The sequence below is a fragment of the Gossypium hirsutum genome, chromosome A07, assembly GCF_007990345.1.
Source record: "Gossypium hirsutum isolate 1008001.06 chromosome A07, Gossypium_hirsutum_v2.1, whole genome shotgun sequence".
Taxonomy (NCBI): Eukaryota; Viridiplantae; Streptophyta; class Magnoliopsida; order Malvales; family Malvaceae; genus Gossypium; species Gossypium hirsutum.
The window spans coordinates 17191412-17209778 of NC_053430.1; the positions used below are offsets into that span (position 1 = coordinate 17191412).

At 33.0% G+C, this 18367-nt stretch overlaps 3 protein-coding genes across 7 annotated transcripts; 1 reads left to right on the forward strand and 2 right to left on the reverse strand.

Annotated features, from left to right (window-relative positions):
• Nucleotides 1-1389: 1389 nt before the first annotated feature.
• Nucleotides 1390-5008, reverse strand: LOC107938267 (NADH dehydrogenase [ubiquinone] flavoprotein 1, mitochondrial). Of its 5 annotated transcripts, none has more exons than XM_016871360.2 (3): nt 4725-4926; nt 2471-3936; nt 1390-1736 (listed from the first exon to the last, which is right to left on the reverse strand). In XM_016871360.2, the coding sequence occupies exons 1-2, from the start codon at nt 4725-4727 to the stop codon at nt 2482-2484; spliced, it is 1458 nt and encodes a 485-aa protein (XP_016726849.1). In that variant the 5' UTR covers nt 4728-4926; the 3' UTR covers nt 1390-1736; nt 2471-2481. The 5 variants fall into 5 exon arrangements, with proteins under 5 accessions (XP_016726849.1, XP_016726850.1, XP_016726848.1 ...); XM_016871361.2 differs by having other exon boundaries at nt 1400-1827; XM_016871359.2 differs by having other exon boundaries at nt 1425-1813.
• A 1191-nt stretch (nt 5009-6199) lies between these two features.
• Nucleotides 6200-11954, forward strand: LOC107938269 (SEC12-like protein 2). The gene is made up of 10 exons (XM_016871364.2): nt 6200-6580; nt 6840-6934; nt 7990-8140; nt 9134-9225; nt 9382-9478; nt 9794-9869; nt 9963-10083; nt 10406-10522; nt 10615-10682; nt 11567-11954. The coding sequence occupies exons 1-10, from the start codon at nt 6299-6301 to the stop codon at nt 11647-11649; spliced, it is 1182 nt and encodes a 393-aa protein (XP_016726853.1). The 5' UTR covers nt 6200-6298; the 3' UTR covers nt 11650-11954.
• Nucleotides 11955-13566: 1612 nt separating this feature from the next.
• LOC107938261 (18.1 kDa class I heat shock protein) lies at nt 13567-15610 on the reverse strand. Its single transcript, XM_016871353.2, has one exon. It carries the CDS (start codon nt 15304-15306, stop codon nt 14824-14826), a length of 483 nt encoding a protein of 160 aa, XP_016726842.1. The 5' UTR covers nt 15307-15610; the 3' UTR covers nt 13567-14823.
• Between the last annotated feature and the right edge of the window lie 2757 nt (nt 15611-18367).

Below are 18367 nucleotides of genomic sequence, written 5' to 3' on the forward strand. Positions count from 1 at the left end.
ATTTTTTTCATTATATTTAAATTTTAAAATAATTAAGGTTTGAAATTTATAATTGCTCTGTGTTTTCTGTGTGGGTTTTATTTGTTCAGACTTTAAATACATTTTGGTATACTTGTACTTTTAATATTGACATACAATGCTGGTTTGGGAAATATATATTTATATTACTAATAGTAAAATTGATTTGATGAGATCAAATAACCAATAAATTTTTATAGCTTTTATATTTTTTTCTATAATTGTTATAATTCTTTACAAATTTTCTATAATTTTTTATAAGCATCAATATATTCTATTTTTTTTAGATTTTTATATATTTTTAACAAAATTTAAGTGATGATATAGCAAAATCGTAAATTATCATGTCATCACCTCGTAATGATGTTAAAAAAGGACTAAATTATTAAGATAAAATCCAATTTGAGGATTAATATGGACCAAAAAAAAAGTTTTTGAGAGTAAATCAAAAAAAAAAGTTCTCAAATTTAGGAATTAAATGTTCTTTATCCCTTTTTGAAGATATAAAATTTTTTAAATTTATTTTTATTTTTAATGCAAAGAGTAAGGTCCAATTAAAGAAATATTACAAACAATAAGGGCTAAAAAAGATAGTTTCTATTACTATTAAAATATTTTACATCATTTTGGTGTATTTCATCACATTACTAGTACAAGGTTAAAACTTAAAATGAGACATGTTTCGTGTCAAATTCGAACTCAAAAATTCTTACAACGCATTTGATTCATTATAACAAAATAGGACTATAATGAAATAGAGCTATAATTGAGTTGTAATTGAATGGAATAAAATCTAAATATTGCATTGTTTGGTTGAATAGAATATGTCAGGAATAGATCAAAAAACACAACTTCTATCTTTAAAAATAAAAAAAAAAATTATTTATATTATCAATATATAATAAAAGTATTTAAATAAAATATATATTAAATTAATATATAATAAAAATATTTAAATAAAATATATTATTAATATATAATAAATATTTTTTTAAGCTGTTGCTGCAAATTTTGAGGTTTCTCTCTTTTTTCTTGTAAAAAAAATTCTAACCATACTGTTCTTGGAACCATCGGAGATCATCCGCATGACACAAAATTGATGAAGAAGAATGACAGTAAGAAAACGATGGACATAATTGGAATAAAAAAATGGCTATTACTGCTGAATTGTCTATTCTTACCACTAACCACAAAATATGGATTCAGCAAATTTGTTGAATAAACAAGGAACGGCATTCCATGAAATGGAGGGAATGGAATAGCAATTCCCTCCAACCAAACGCGCTGTTACTGCTTAAACTCGCGGGATTACACCCGTAGCTCCAGCACAAGCACCCAAGCTATTTTGCTGATGCATATTTTTATTCTATTCATTTCAGCACATGATACAACTTCAATTTTATATCTTAGAAAACATTTATTTTTATCCTTTTGCGACATCTATGATATAGCAAAATACATATATCATAATATGTTGCGAACAGAAAAATTACAGATAATGGGCCAAAAAGAAAATGTTGTGGATGCTATGAGAAACAAAACAAGTACCCACCCCGGCCAGACAATAGAGACGTTCATTATTTTCTAAAACAGTGAAATGTTGTTAACACAACAGCTTAGCAGAAACCAAATAGTACACTACACTACCAGACCACCAGATTCCTGAGTAACCTATGCTCCAAGTTTCAAGAACTTCCAATTTTACTCCATAGTATCCACTTTTGCACGTGTAATACCCCAACATAGAATGAAACAACTTGTCAATAAGAAAACTTCAGATGGTAGCCTGCTAGAACTGATTTATATGCGCTGTAAGAACATGCATAGGATACAAAAACAGGTAATAGGTACTTTATCCTACTCATTTCCATGGCTTAAAAAGAGGGAGCTAAATGTTATGCACATAGGACTAAGGATGCACTACCTAATTAAAATTGTTTCCTATATGCCATTTTCCATTTGGAAATAACTAAACTTGATATGGATATATCTTATGCCTCCATCCTTTGCTTTTCTTCCAACTTATTTCTTTCAAATTCTTCTAACAAAATCATTGTCTAGCAACCAGAAAAACAGATACTAATTAATAAAGAGAATATGAACGGTTCTTTTGACCTTTTTTAAGTGACCAGGCAACTATTGGTAGGTTGCCACTGCCAGATGATAAGGAAAAACTAAAATGAAATCCTTAAGGACATTAAAAGAAATAAGTTAATTCATCTACAGGCGTTGTACAAGCCAGCACCTTATTTTTTCTTCTCATGAAATTATTCATGAGTATACCAGGGTACAGTTTGTTGTGAAAGCATGCATCCATAGAAACGAGCATTTTCACATAACGAAATGGAAATTGATAACTAAAATGCCAAATCAAGCACGTTGAGAGTACTTCATATTTTGGAAGAAAAAGATGCACTAACAAACTGAAAGTCAAAAAGATGCCAGAAGCAACCTGAGCAGAAATTACGCAGAAGCCTCTAGCAACTCCCTTTCTGCACGCTCCCTAATCCTTCTCTCGAGCTCTGGCCTAAAATGCCGTATTAGACCCTGCACAGGCCAAGCTGCTGCATCACCTAAAGCGCAAATTGTGTGCCCTTCAATCTGCTTGGTCACCTCCTGAAGCATGTCAATCTCTTCCAACTTTGCATTCCCAACTTTCAATCTTTCCATGATCATCCATAGCCATCCAGTCCCTTCTCTGCAGGGCGTGCACTGTCCACAACTCTCGTGCTTGTAGAAGTACGAAAGCCTCGCAATTGCATCTACAACATCAGTTGACTTATCCATCACAATTACTGCAGCAGTTCCCAGTCCTGACTGGACAGCCTTGAGTGCATCATAATCCATCAGGACATCATCACATATGTGCTTGGGTAAAAGTGGAACAGATGAACCTCCTGGTATTACTGCAAGTAAATTGTCCCATCCACCTCTGATGCCTCCGCAGTGCCTCTCTATCAACTCCTTAAGTGGTATACTCATCTCCTCCTCAACTGTGCAAGGCTTGTTGACGTGACCTGAGACACAAAACAATTTTGTCCCAGAATTGTTCTTCCTCCCAAAACTGGCAAACCACTCAGGACCACGTCTCAATATTGTGGGAGAAACAGCCACCGTCTCCACATTTGTGACAGTGGTGGGACAGCCATATAACCCAGCATTAGCAGGGAAAGGAGGCTTCAATCTAGGTTTTCCTTGTTTTCCTTCAAGGCTCTCTAGAAGTGCTGTTTCTTCACCACAAATATAAGCACCGGCACCAAAATGGATGTGAACGTCAAAATCATAACCAGAACCACATGCATTTTTGCCCAACAGTCCAGCTTCGTATGCTTCATTTCTAGCTATTTCAAGGTTTTTACGTTCATTCACATATTCACCCCTGATGTAGATATAAGCAGCTGTAGCTCTCATCCCAACCCCAGCAATCAAGCAACCCTCCAATAGTTTGTGTGGATCGTGCCGCATGATTTCCCTGTCTTTACAGGTTCCAGGTTCACTTTCATCAGCATTGACAACAAGATAAGAAGGACGGCCATCAGATACTTTTGGCATAAAAGACCATTTGAGGCCTGATGGAAATCCAGCACCACCACGTCCTCGGAGTCCAGATTTCTTCATTTCATTGACAATCCAATCAGCACCCTTGAGTACTAAATCCTTGGTTCTATACCAGTCACCACGTTTCATGGCACCTTTGAGAAAAGGATCATGCAACCCATATAAGTTGGTGAAAATACGATCTTCATCTTTTAAACCACCAAAATGGGTTTTTTCGGGTGGTGGTGGAGGGGATGCCTGTGGAGCACCAGCAGTTGTTGCTCCTTGAGTACTAAATGATCTAATGCCTAGTTTCCACCTCTCACTGCTGGCTCTGAACATTGCTGCCCTTTGCAAGGAAAGGATGCCCTTTATGGGTGCCTATGCAAAGAAAAAAACAACCAATCATAACGACTTTGTTCTTTTTCATTAAACGTTTTCCCAAAGACTTTAGGACATAACAAATCAATTTCTTAGCTTCCATGAAATGATACAATTATTAGAAATAAATCTAACAAATACTCAAAAACACTCGAGAAGAAAACAATAGCAAATTTCAAGTAAGAAACATGTTTGAATGAAACACCTGAAACTGGAAAAGCCTACGAAAACGGTCCTAGAGGAATAATGAAGGGACAATCGGATGCTAATAATACACTCGGTGCAGCTAGTGCAACCAAAAATAAAAGAAAGAAACTAACATAAGACCCATCAACTTCGATACAAATTAATCAGACCATGAAATCTTGTCAGACCTCTCTGAAAAATTACTTCCTTGATGCCAAAATACGAGCCACATCCAATTTTGAAGCAATTAAAAAAATTCCTATTTCCTCGATAATCGCCTCAACTGCGTTTCACTGAGGCATGTAAATGAACAATGAGATAATAAAATCTAGACCAACCAAAATTAATTTCATAACCTTACAACAACAATCCAGCTTCATTAAGCTTAGTTTCTAGCAAATCAGGACTAAAATTTTCTCTTCTGTGCATTCATTTTCCACTAGCATAATCGCAACCAAACAGAAGATGAAGAAAGAAAAAAAAAACAGATTGGATCTAGAAGTAAACGCGAACCATCATTTCACGATCGGAAAATAGATGAATAGACGATAAAGGCGACGCAAGTGAAAACCGAAAAGAGAGAGTTTGGAAATGAAGCGTACCATAGCGTAAAATGTTGCAGATGTTCGTTGACACTGCGCGATTCGACTCGACTGCAAAATCAGAAACAATGGCGGAGGGGGAAAAAAGGAATAAATGGGGAGTTCAATAGTTGGGTATGGTATCTAGTAACAGGGAAATCAAAATGTTTATTTTATCAAGGGACTGGCAATTTAAATCCGGGATTGGGATACCCTACTCCTTCTCCCAGTTTGGATATTAGGATTTGGATATAAAAATTAGCGGATAGAAATTCCAAAGTAGGACCCGGATGTAAAACTAAATCATTTTGTATATTTCTACAATCATTTTGTATATATTTCTAATATGAATATTTTAACAATTTAACAATCATATTTAATATACAATTTAATAATTATATCTAATATTCCAATCATGCATGTTAAATTATTGATATTTTTTTGGTACAGTGACAGAAATGTTATGTTATGAGAATGAGAATTTGGGTTAATAAATATATATAGTATATGATAGAGATATTAAATTTATTCGAAAATTTATATATATATCAAGTACAATTATACCGATAAATTTAATAGTTAAATTGTTAAAATATTAATCATACAAAAATATATAAATGGGTGTAAAATGACTTTAGTTTTATATGTGGATCCCTTCCCAATTCCCAATTCCTAACTCTTAATCTAAATTTGGGTTTAACTAGATTGCCTTGAGTTTGTTTAAAAGTACTTGGTTATCTAAAATATTTTTTAATCTAATTACTATGGAACTTGTATTAGTTTATGCTTACATGGCACTGCAAATAATCATACGATGGCACTTGAAAACGCCTTATTATAAAATGGTGGACATAAATAAAAAATATTAAAATATATAAGTAATAAATCTGAACAAATAGTTCTCTAGGTTCATTTGAATCTAGATAACCTTTTATCTAAATTCATTTGATATGTGTTTTTTTTAATAATTTTATATATTTTCATTTTTAATAAAACATCAAATTATTTATATTATTATGAATTTAGATAAATAATTATTTAAATCTATTTTAAATATGACTTTGCATAGAATAATTAATATTGAGTAAACTTCTACCATAATAAAAATGAGATAAAGCATAAAATCTAGATACCGACAAAAAAAGCTTAAAAGAAGAAAAATGAGAAAGAATTGCAAAGAAAAATAAGGTAACAATTAAAAAATCATTAAAAGAAGAAAAAGAATAGTGGTGATAGAGAGAATGTAAAAGAAAATAAAAAAATAATTTAATTTAGTTTGATTTTTATAATTTAATTTAATTTTAATTTAATTAATTTAAAAATGTCAAAATGATAGAGTAAAAAAATCTTTTTTAAGAAACGAAGCAATTTGAGTAACGGATTATAATTTAAATACCATGAAGTTTAGGTATCCACTTGAAAATAATATATAATTTAAGGATTATTTTGTAATTTAACCCTAATTAAAAAATGAACGGCTGCCATTCCTGCGTTCTGATACATTGGTCAATATTTTAAAAAAGACAGTATACACAGGTAACAGCAGTAGCAAGTAAAAGCCTAAATCCTCCTTTGTTCTAACGCAAATTTGAATCATGACAGACACCTCCTCCGATCTCCAAAAATACGGCGTGCCGTTTTACGGAGCCGGATGGGTTCCTTACAACCACATCAAATCCAAGCTCGCCTCACAAGAAAAGATTGAAGAGGATAAGAAAGAAGAAAAAGATCCAACTCCATCCAACGATGACGAGATCACTACACCCCTAAACTACGTTGTTCTCGCTGGCGGTGGCGGTGAAGGCCGTAGTGGCATTCCCAATGCAATCGTTGTTTCCCACGTTAATTTCACCTCCAATTCTCTCTCCGATCAACCTGTAAGTAGATTTCGAGGATTTCAATTTAGAAATTATTGGAATATTTTTAGATCTTTGGTTGACGATTCTAGAAGTATGAAATCTAGATCTTGTAGTTCATTTATTTTGAATTAAGGAAATGTCCTTAAATTCTGATTGTAAGCAACTACTACTTTTTTCTTCTTTCGCACAAGGAATATACTAATGTAATATACTTTTAGATAAATTTTTTAATATGTGTGTGTCTGTGTGTTTTCTGTTTTTTTTTTTTTGTGTTAAGGTGGTTAAGCATGAAACTGGTTCTGATTTGCCTTATCGAATGACTGTTCATCCGCATGGAGATGGCATTATCTGTGCATTTCAACAGAGCTGCAGGTTTTTTCTTTTATTCTTTTCTTTGTTGACTCATTTTTTCTTCTCTCTGTTAATTTGCTTTTCAAATTAGGCATCTATGACATAATATAGCTCAGGTCACTTAGTTTGTTAAGGAAAATATGAACTTGAGAATCCTTGGAGGATTTTAAAGCGTTGTGCTTTAGTTTTCTGAATGATTGATAGACGTAAAGCATTCTCCTACGTTTTAACCAAATAATTTTCACTATTGACAAGAGGTGCTATTCTTTCTTCACGTTGCTTTGTCTAAATTACCTCAAAGCCAGTGCGTCACAAGTGTTTCTAAATATCGGGGATTTTGGAAGAAGAGAATGAAATTTTCTTGTTCTAAGCAGGAAAAAATGCCTGAAATAGTTTGTTCTTCAGAATGTGCCCAAAAAAAGTTTTTTTTTTTTTCAAATCAATTTCTTCATCATATTTTCAACCATTCTATATATATATATTGCCTGAAATAGTTTGTTCTTCAGAATGAGCCAAAAACATAAAAGATTAAAATCAGTTTCCTCATCATATTGGCAACCATTCTATTTAATGCACAACTTCTCATCTCTTTTTCTATGAAGTTCTAATGTTATTATTTTTAACTCTGGTACATAGTTCTTGAGAGAAACCTCAAATCTTTTAGTTATGTTTATTAACAATTTTTACACGTGAGGGAATGGAATCACCTCTTTGTTAAGAGGTGGAAGCAGATTGCTCTCAGAATACGACTGTCTTGGAGGTAACATTATTACTCTGGCTTTATTGCATACTAGAAATGGAAAAGGAAGGCTAGTAACATAGAAGTGGAACCATATTATAAAGGTGTACCTGAAGTTATGCTAGCTTATGATCAAGGAGTTTATAGTTAGTTTTGACGATCAGATAGGAATTTCTTGTGTAAATGGTGCTGCAAAACCTTGGTTGTGGTTATTTGTGTGCTCCTTTTTAGTGACTCACTTCTAATATATATCCTTGTTATTATTGTGTTCTATAGTTAGTTTTGTCATTGCTAGTAGTTTAAGGAATATCACGCATCCTTTTTTTTTTGTCTTCAGGTTGTTTGAGTGGAAAGAATCTAACGGAAATGAAGCCCACAAACTGGGTGTCAAGGTATCAGAGAAAGTTCTGATCCAGTTAGAGGATGTTGGGCAACAGTTGGCACTGACATTTAATAGTGAGGGTTCTGTACTGGCTGTTGGTGGTGAGGTAGAGTGTCCCTCCCATTTTTCAATTTGTTGGATTAAGTTTGTTGCATTATTCATCACTAACCAAAGGGGGGAAACTATTGCACTTGCTATTGCACAAATCATCTGAAAATGATGCAAAAGTCGAGCCGCACATTTTCCTATAAAATTAAAGAGCATATGCATATTGGCATATGATGAATCACATTCGGCAACAGGCAGCCAGGTTATCTTCATGGTTAGGCTTGGGTTTTGAAAAGATATATTGACACCAGAGCTATTACTTTATGGTATTTTTTTATTTCAGTTTTATTTACTAATTATTAGACATATGAGTGGATAGCTAGGATTATAACTTATAAGTTATCTCTAGAGATTTAATCTAGGCTATGATTAAATTATTATTTGTAAACCCGCTTATAAATAAGCTGTAAAGTAGATTTATGGCCACCTTATGATTTTCTTTAATTAATAGACTTTATAAACTAGAGTTTTTTTTTATAACCCTACGTTTTTCTAGAGTTCTGACTTCTATCTTACACATTTTCATCCTTTAGTTCTATTGGTTTGCTGTTCTTTTCTTCCTAAACCACACCATTATGATGATGGAATATCAAAATAAGTTTAACTTGACAATGAGGGGCGGGTGGAATAGTGAGAGAAACAAAGATATTAACGTCACCAGAATGTATGACAATTTATTGACCTTTATTTTGTACCCTTTCCAGTAGCGTCCTTGTTTTTCTTTTTGGTGCCATGGTGGAAGTGATAGATTATACTGGGGATTTCATATTTCAGACTTGCCTACCCATTAAAAGGCAGATAATAGCAAGTTATAGGATCTTACTTTTTTGTCAACTTTTGGATTGAAGGGCCAACTGTTTCCATATCTGTCTCTTAGTTTCACTTTCTCAATTCACCATTTTGTGCCTAATGCATTATACCTTTCTTTTAAAAGGAAATAAAAATTGTGCAGCAATATGCAATATGATGCTCTGATTTTGCTGCAGTACAGGATGGCAGTTTAAGGGTTTTCAAGTGGCCTAGCATGAAAATAGTTCTCAATGAAGCCCAGGCTCATTCATCTGTTAAGAACTTGGATTTTAGGTTTGTGCCTGTTATATTAACAAATATATATATTTCTGAACCTGCAAACTTTGTTTGCCATGCTTAAGCTTTAAAGGGAGGGGTTGTCAAAGCAGAGGAAACTTCATCTCCTTAGTAATCAACTTGTTGCTGACATATCGACCGTTTGTATTGCAGCTGTGATGGAAAATTTCTTGTGTCACTGGGAAGTGGCCTTTGTAGGATTTGGGATGTAACTTCGTCAAAAGTTGTTGCTTCTCTGGCAAAGGGAAATGTGAGTGAATGAATCAAAGTTTTTTAATAAGTGAAGCTTTTCTTTAGTTATTACGAGTTTTGCCGCTGTTAGCACTAGCTTTTCTCGCTATTGTCCATATTATTAGCTTTATGTGCATACCTCTCTGTCTTTGATGTTGTAAAAAGAAGCGTCATGCAACCATCTAATAATTTAGTGAAATAGCTGAAGCCTTTTTTCAGATTTCTTGCAGACATTAAATGATAAGGGAATTTTCAATCTTTTCTGATGATTAAAGTTGATGATTCTTCTCTGTATTGGGTTTCAACTGGTTTATTTTGTTCACATGAACTACAGGATGAGGTTTTTGCCTTCTGCAGATTTTCTCAAATTAATGATAAGAATCCACATCTGTATATTGCTGCAGTCACAGGTAAATATTTATTATTTGACTCTGCTTTTCTGTGTCGTAAAAGAAACCCTGCATTTAGTTTTAAATTTTAACATCATTACTTCATCTTGACAGACTATGGTGGAAGTATTTTAACATATAACACAACCACATGGAAAAGAATTCGCTCAAGCCGAGTAGTCCGGGAAGCTATCTCTGCGTTCAATGTCTCGTCTGATGGGAAGTTCCTTGCAGTGTAAGAATTATTACTCTCTTATCTTCTAGTTATAACATACTCAAAAAGTTCTAAGTACAAGTATTAGTAAGACCCATTATGAGCTCTCCTCCTAAGACCTCTCTGGTGCTGACTGTATTAGATGATTATCCTGCCTGTTTCCCCTTCCAACTTTTCTATTTTGTTCTAGATTGTTTATGGCCTTATGGCTTATTGCATGGGGTTTCAACTTTAGACTTCTATATCCGTATTGTCAATAAATACCTCTATTGTAGTCTTGAAACTCCGCCAGCCTTTGCATTTCAGAAAATTAATAATTTTTCTTTATCTGGTTTACATGCAGTGGAACAGTCGGAGGAGACCTTTTTATCATAGATTCTGCCAATATGCGGGTTCAGATGATGGTTAAAAAAGCTCACCTTGGTTTGGTTACAGCATTGACGTTCTCCCCTGATTCAAGGTTGTACACAATATATCTGTTTTATAATTTATTCTCTGCAGTACCCCTTGTTAGAATAAGTATGATATTGACGAATGCAATTTTGAATATAGGGCTTTGGTTTCTGCATCACTGGACTCAAGTGCTAGGTTGACCCCAATCAAGGACAAGACGAGTAGTGGTACATGCCTTTTCCTGATTTTCTGGTTTTGTTGACTCAAAAGATGCATATTCACTTTGTTGGACTGAAAGTGGCTGCCACAATGCAGCCTCATGCCCATGCCATCTATAAACTGATTTGCCCTCTTCGGGGACCTATCTTTTCCAAATCCATATCATATGAGCATCCTAATTTAAGTTTGACTTCTATTAACTCAAAGGGACATTTGAAAACCATTGAACTTTGTGCTCGTTAGTCTCCCAGTTTCAAACATTCTTTGAGACCCATGGATGACACAGTTCATATGAATGAAATGAAATGAAATATAATGCAAACTTTGATATAATCAAGAAGGCAAGTCAAACTATTGCCTTAGGTAATGTCCTGACCTAACCACCGATGCAATTGATTCAGTGGTAAATGTACTTATGTCTCCTGCCTATGAGGTTTGGGTTTCAAGCAGCACCATGGATGCTTGAGGCTAAACCTATTTCTCTCTGCCCTGTCGCCAAAGGGTTGTTACATTGACATGACTATCTATATACCTATTTTCCAACTGAAAAAATGCCCTGATCTAGCTTGGAATGACATAAATCTAGTATATATTTTTGTTTATTTTTTAAACTAGTTATTGTTTTGTTTAGATAAATAAAAATCTTGTTTAATAGAGGATGTAAAATTTGGTTGGTTGTGGGAAACAAGAAAACACAATGTCTGTTTCTCATACATGGCAGGAAAACAACCAAAATATAATCTAAATAAACTATCAAAGAGAATAATTTCCTGTCCAAGCTTAGATGTGCAGTGCTGGCTTAGCCAATTTTGCTATACTATATTTTAGACTTAGGAAATTCATTTCCCGCATAAAAAGCTCTAATTGCTTTATATTCTACTTAATTTTACAGGTGGAATGACATGGATGATCATATTAATGGTGCTACTTGCAATTGCTGTGTACTTTATGAAGGAGAAAGGAATTATACCCTAATGCAGGCCTGCTAAAATTGCAATCGAAGATTTGACCATTGTGTTAAAACTTTTGAAATTGCTTGTGGCAAACTTTACATAGATTCTTATCACTGTTCAGTCAACTTAAAAATGTGATATGGATTTCTGATTTAAATAGTCTAATCAGCTGACTGCTTCATTCCCACTTCCTGCCTAATCAGTATCCTCTGTCATAGCTCATGCTATCTTGCAATTTTTTTTCCCTTCGATCCATTGGTACTGACTTCTAGAGTCTGTAAAAGAAATTTGACAGGTTGAAAATAGTGCGAATATTTGTATACTCAATTTACGTCTAATGCGTATTCATGATTTTTAGAGTTTATTGTCAAGTTGTTTATGCTTTTAAAATTGGTATTGATATCCAATGTTACGGTACACAACAATCAAATGGAGGTTGGGGAAGTGGGAAATGGAGATTGGACACATTGGCTCCTACAAATCTCCACTCGAGCATGGTTTCCTAAGCCATCACTCCCATGGAGTCTTGTGCTTGCACATTTTTTATGGGAATTACGGGTTGTTCAAAATAACATTATTTTTCACTCCAGATATTATCCACGCACATTCGAATTTCGAAGATGCTAGCGTGTTCCTGATCCATGCGTTTTTTGGCTGAGATAAGAAAAACCTCTGTATGAATCTTGCTGAAACTACGCTAGGAAGCCCCAATGAAAGGATGGCTCAGCCTTAACCAACGGCGGGGCCGGCGCTCTCATTAGATATAAAAATGGTTGATGGCTCATAGGGTTAGAGTCTTACCAACATGTCCCTCATGCTTAAAACCTGAACTTTGGCGATTTAGAGAATGAACTTGCGAAATTTTGAAGATGAGATTGATGCTACTATTGTTATCAGTCCATTATGTATCAACTCATAATATGTTGTTATCTTCTATTGCAGGACACTACTATCGAGATTGGAAGAGAAAACGTTCAAGTATATTTTCGAGAGAAGAATAGATGTGCAAATGCTCTTTTCCGCCTAGGAAGTAGTTTTAATTTCCTTATGTTGTTTGTTGGATGAAAACTCCGAACATTGATCGTTTGTGCATTGGTAATGTGCCACCATCGGACCTTTCCCCTCTTTTGATGGCTGATGCTTACCGGATATTCTATATTTTACTGTTGGTTAATTTTCTCCGTCATATTGTGAGAAAAGCTTGCTCTGTCAATAACCTTCAACTCAACAATGAAACATATGTTTTTTTCAGTCAGCCAATATCAGATTTAGAGCTGATTGCTAGCCCCCCTCATTCCTCTTCCACTCACCGTCTCTTCTTCTTACTTACCCCTCCAACCACCCCATCTCCTTTTCTTGGGGTTTGCTCCCTCTTTTGTTGGCTTTCCACCGTATTTTTTTGGAATGAGGAGGTCCTCACTTTGGGAATAATGAAATTTTTCTCAAGTCAGTGGTGACCCGTTTTGTCAAGTTCGTGATGCTCGTTTTTGTTTACGCATGATCTGACGATTTTTATTGATCTAAGAGGTCCAGATTCCAGTGGAAAGAATAAGACTATTGTAAGTGGATAAAATACACTAATTCCCGAAGTTTTGATCTGATGGCTGAATCCTGCTGAAGAAATTTGTGTTCATGATGTTAGTGTTTTCATAGGTGCTTTCCTACTTTACGGTGTATTGAGAAAATTAAAGAGAATTTGAGAGTGGTTGAACTCAAGTTAAAGAGAACTAAACTTCGTTACTTTTTTTGTGCTAAAGAAGAAGAAAAGCAAATTATTTTACATCTCTTTTAGTAGGCAGACGAAAATGTATAAACATCAAACAAGCACAATATTCGCAGAACCGAAGTGAATCCTAACAGTTTATTTGGATACATCATTATGAAGAAAACAACTCACTTTCACTACTCAATTAATTAGCTGGTGGAGTAACACTTGGTCTCTGCAACTCTGTTCATACTTTAATATAATTCCTTAAGAAAACATTTGTAAGGACTGTTTCTGATTCAAATGTGGCTTTCAGTTATCAACAGAGAAACTCAAATTGATCCACTTCTATTATCAATACCACAACAAAAGAGATGCTATACATTGGTTTCACCATCAGAGTATAAGTCTGTGTAGCTTTAACATATATACCCCACTTGCTTGCTTGGACTTGGTGTGTGATATTCATAATTTTAGAGGGTGAACCAAACAAGGTGTAACTGGAAAATCCAGGAGACCCTTGAGAATCTGTCTGAAGCTGTACAATTGAAATATTCAGCTTTTCTGATTCTGGTTTTGCAGCTTTCTCGTCTTGATACACTAGGAAAGCTTTTTGATACACGTTGTAGCAAGGGAGGCATTTTGGAGCAGATATCTTAGTCCTCAAGAGAGAGTTGTTGTGGTAAGTTGGTTGCAGATAGTGCGGATCAAGGTTTAATTACACATTAATCTACACTGCCAAAGCATTCTGAACCAGCCACACCATTTTCCCAAAGAAGCCCCATGATCGAACCCAGCGGTAGCTCAAAGACCCCATAGAGGAAATCAACCAAATCCATTCCATCCTCACCCAACCCAACCTTCCTAGTGGTTGTTTCCACATCAAGATTCACAATAATAATATATTTGTTTGTTGTAGCCATTTCAGACTCGAGCAAGCAATTATTATGTGAAGAAAGAGGGTTTGGACTTGGAGTGTAAGAGAGAAAATTGCATATCCTGAGGAAATTTTCACATGGTGTGCATAGTAAATAAATCATTCCCCACCGTCCATTTTACTTCTTTTCTTTTTTCTGGTAAAAAAAAAAAGCTGCAATTTGCCTTGGAAGTGCGATTGCTTTCTTTTTAAATACATAATTCTTCCACGTCGCAAGAGGAGTGGTTACTGGTATGCTGCTTGGAAAACCAACTCAAAGTAGACAAAAGTTGGATCTTTTGTTGGCTTCTCTTTATTATTTGTCAAAAAAGCAATTGAATTATTGTACCATAAAGTATTTATTTATTGCAGAGATACACATTTCTTTGTCAAGATTCATGTTTGATTCTTTTTTAAGACAGGAAAAAAAGAAAAGATTTTGAAGCCAATTTTCATCTGCTTCAACTTCGAAAACTCATAAGCAAAACATTATTGGAAAAGATCTTGGCACACACAAACAGAAATAAACCAACACCATGAACTTATTGCTTTTTCATAATTGAGTTCCATGTAGTTTAGCCTGAAATCTCAATGGCCTTAACTTCAGGTTTCTTGTCTTCAACCTTGGGGACTGTCACAGTGAGGAGACCATTTTCCATGCTAGCCTTAACTTGTTCCATCTTAGCATTCTCAGGCAACCTAAACCTCCTCAAGAACTTCCCACTGCTCCTCTCAACGCGGTGCCACTTATCGTTCTTCTCTTCTTGCTCTTTGCTTCTCTCCCCACTTATCTGAAGAACCCTCCCTTCTTCAACCTCCACTTTAACCTCCTCTTTCTTCAGCCCTGGAAGGTCTGCTTTGAACACGCGAGCTTCGGGTGTTTCCTTCCAATCTACCCTTGCGTTGGCAATGGCCGAAGCTTCGCGTACTGAAGATGATGATGACATAGTGTTTGCCAATGCAGAGTTGAAGAATTCATCTGAAAGATCCCATACTGAAAATGGATCGAAGATGTCGGTTCTTGGGCCACTGAGAAGGCTAGGAATTGTGAGCGACATGTTGCCTGCTGCAAAAAACTATGAACAAATAAGATTTTAACACCACAAAATCTAAAAAGAAAGATTTCAAGCTTCTATTATATATATATCCACGATGGGATTTGGTGTGTGATTTGAATGCATTATATAGAAGTGAAGTGATACAAAGGGAAAGAGGGTTCTAGTTCTGATATATTCGAGTGAAAATAATAGTAGCTTAGTATAGTGGAAAGAGTTTTCTGGTAGTTTCAGGGATTTTCTCCATTTATGTATTCATTCCCTCTTATTTTAGCAAAAATAATATTATTTCTTTAATGGGTATGATCTTTTATATTCTACAAGCTTCATTAGGTTTTCCAACCATAAAGGAAAAAGAAAACAGCTTCATGAGGATTTAACCTGGGAAACTACAATAAAAGCCTATATAATACGGTTAAATTCTCAATTCTTAAATTGATTTTTTTTTAAAAATGGTTAGAAGAAATTCCAATAAAATCTGAAGAGAGTATCATTTATCTTTCATATTAGAAAATTAATTTTTAAAATAATCATATTTTAATTTACATTTATTAATTAAAAAAGTTTTTGTTAATTTTAAAATATAATTATTACTTAAATAAAACTCTCTACATAAAATACAAAAAAATTTATGATAGTTATAATTTAATTTATAATTATAGTTAAAAAATTTGAGGTAAAAAATTGTGTTAATTTAAAATAGTGTGTTTACTTCAATAGTTTATTACTTAATTAATAATAGAGTTATATACCAATTAAAATTTAAGTTTATCTTTAGAAATAAGATCCAATAATTAGGCATATTCAATCAAACAGTATATAAAAAATTATCGGTAAAAAAATAGAGATTATTAGCATTGATAAGAAAGAATGGAGTATTAAAACAATGATTCTTAAAAGAGACAAATATCAAATCATATTCAAATAACAATGATAGTGGATAGTGATCAAATATTATTTTAATTGATGATGAGGTAACATAATATTATGACATTTTTTTTTTGTTTACATTGTGTGAATTATGTACTCTTAAAATCGTTTCTTTTTTTATCTATTCGTTATTTGTTTGGAGCAAGTGAAAAACATTTTATGAGCTTGTTTTGAAAAAAAAAATCATATTTCAACAATTATTTTTTAATCACTATTATTAAATGTATTTATTAATTTATTGTAATATATTTCGTGGCTATCATGAACTATTTTTATGATTTATGCATGTCGCTTTAACTAGTTTTTTTTTGCAAATTAATTTACTTTCTTAGTTCTGAATTTGTATATTATTTAAAAATTAAGAAAAATTATCATTGTCAATAATAGGTAAAAAATTAATAAAAAATATCATATTTAAAAATTAATTAAAAATTAAACACGTAAAATCACATGCGTTACGCGTTTGGAAAAACTTTTGAACTGATAAAAATACCCTTTATTTTTCATCATATTCATAGTACTAATTTCACATTTAAAAATAAAAAGTTGAAACTAAAATAGAAGTTGTGATAATTATACATTTAATAATTATTATAAGTTAATAGAAATTCTTATAATTATGCATTTAAAAATAATTATAATTTAATTTATAATTATTGGTTAAAAAATTATGTTAATTTTAAAATATAGTTATTACTTGAATAAAAATCTAAGCATAAAATATAGGAAAAAAGTTATGATAATTATAATCTAAATCACAATTATTAGTTAAAATTTTGATGTAATTAAAAAGAAATTGTGCTAATTTTATTGATGTAAAAAAAATTATCAAAACTTTAAGTATTTTGTAAAGCAACATAAAATATTTATGGATTTTAGTTTTCTAATTAAACGATATAGCATTCATTTTCAGAGTTTTAATTTAGTATCATGCTTAACATAAATATACTAAGCAAACTCAAACCTAACGATGTGAAAGCAAGAAATAATTAATAATTACAATCCAAAAAGAATAAAACGGTTATAGAAAACTTTAATGGAAACTTTTAAAATAAAAGCAAAATAAGTTGCTAATATGAGGTTCCTTCGATGTCATTTGAGTTTTAGTTCTCTGGGTTACTTATGAGATAAGAAAAAGGGGAAAGTGAACTTATGACAGTTCAGTGTGAGTCTAATTTTAAACCATTATATACAAACATACAAACAATAAAGCTTTCAATTGATGACATAATAACAAATTAAGCATAATGTAAGGAAATTTGGTAAATCAATGGATAAACATGTTATGTTCATGATGCAATGCAATTTTAATTTGAATTTCCCACCAATCCATCCTATCCACCCTCAAGCATTGCTCAACACTCCAAAATTGTAACCTCCTCAACTCGACCTAAACCTTAGACCCGAATTTGAGAGATTACATTGGCCATCGAAATGGCCTAGTAGAATTATCGGAGTTTTAAAAATAGTTAATTAAAACATTTTTTATTTAGAAAGAAGTTTAGTCTCTTTTCAAAAAAACACAGGAATTTAAAAAAACGATTAAGTTTAACATCTTCATCATAATGGTGTTTACTATTGAAAACTTAGTTGAAAATCCGAATTACTTTCTTATCAAAACACATTTACAATTTAGCAGCGAAAAAAATGATATTAACATAAATTTAATAAAAACCATGTTTCATGCATAATTAAATAAAAATTCATATTCTAATAGCCTAAATGATTTAAATGTCATGCACGTTTAGGTAAAAATCGTAAACTAAATCCCATGTTACAATAATAATATAGTTTCAAATAACCAGAATTGTAAAATAATTAGTTTAAAATACTTCTATATAGAAATCAATATTCGGAGTCGAGCCCTCCGAACGCCGAGTCTGGATCTTAACCTTGCGGGTTATGTGAAAAAAAAATAAGGGGTGAGCTATGAAGGCTTAGTGTAAATTCCATCACAAGGAGAATGAAACAAAATAGTAGACAAAGCACTTTAACAAATCCAAGAATAACACAATATAAAAACTCCAGACTAACAATATTTCACATAAAACACTTAACTATAAATTTTTCAGAATTCAAAATAATCATAATCGAATAATAATTAAAAATATAGTTTTTTTTCAGATTAACTCAG

What these genes read in the sequence shown, in the direction of transcription:
- LOC107938269 (XM_016871364.2), top strand. Translation starts at nt 6,299, where the DNA reads ATGACAGACACCTCCTCCGATCTCCAAAAATACGGCGTGCCGTTTTAC. An exon ending in TACTGGCTGTTGGTGGTGAG is followed by an intron (nt 8,141 to 9,133) that starts GTAGAGTGTCCC and finishes GCTGCAGTACAG; the next exon opens with GATGGCAGTTTAAGGGTTTT. An exon ending in GATGGGAAGTTCCTTGCAGT is followed by an intron (nt 10,084 to 10,405) that starts GTAAGAATTATT and finishes GTTTACATGCAG; the next exon opens with TGGAACAGTCGGAGGAGACC.
- LOC107938261 (XM_016871353.2), bottom strand. Translation starts at nt 15,306, where the DNA reads ATGTCGCTCACAATTCCTAGCCTTCTCAGTGGCCCAAGAACCGACATC.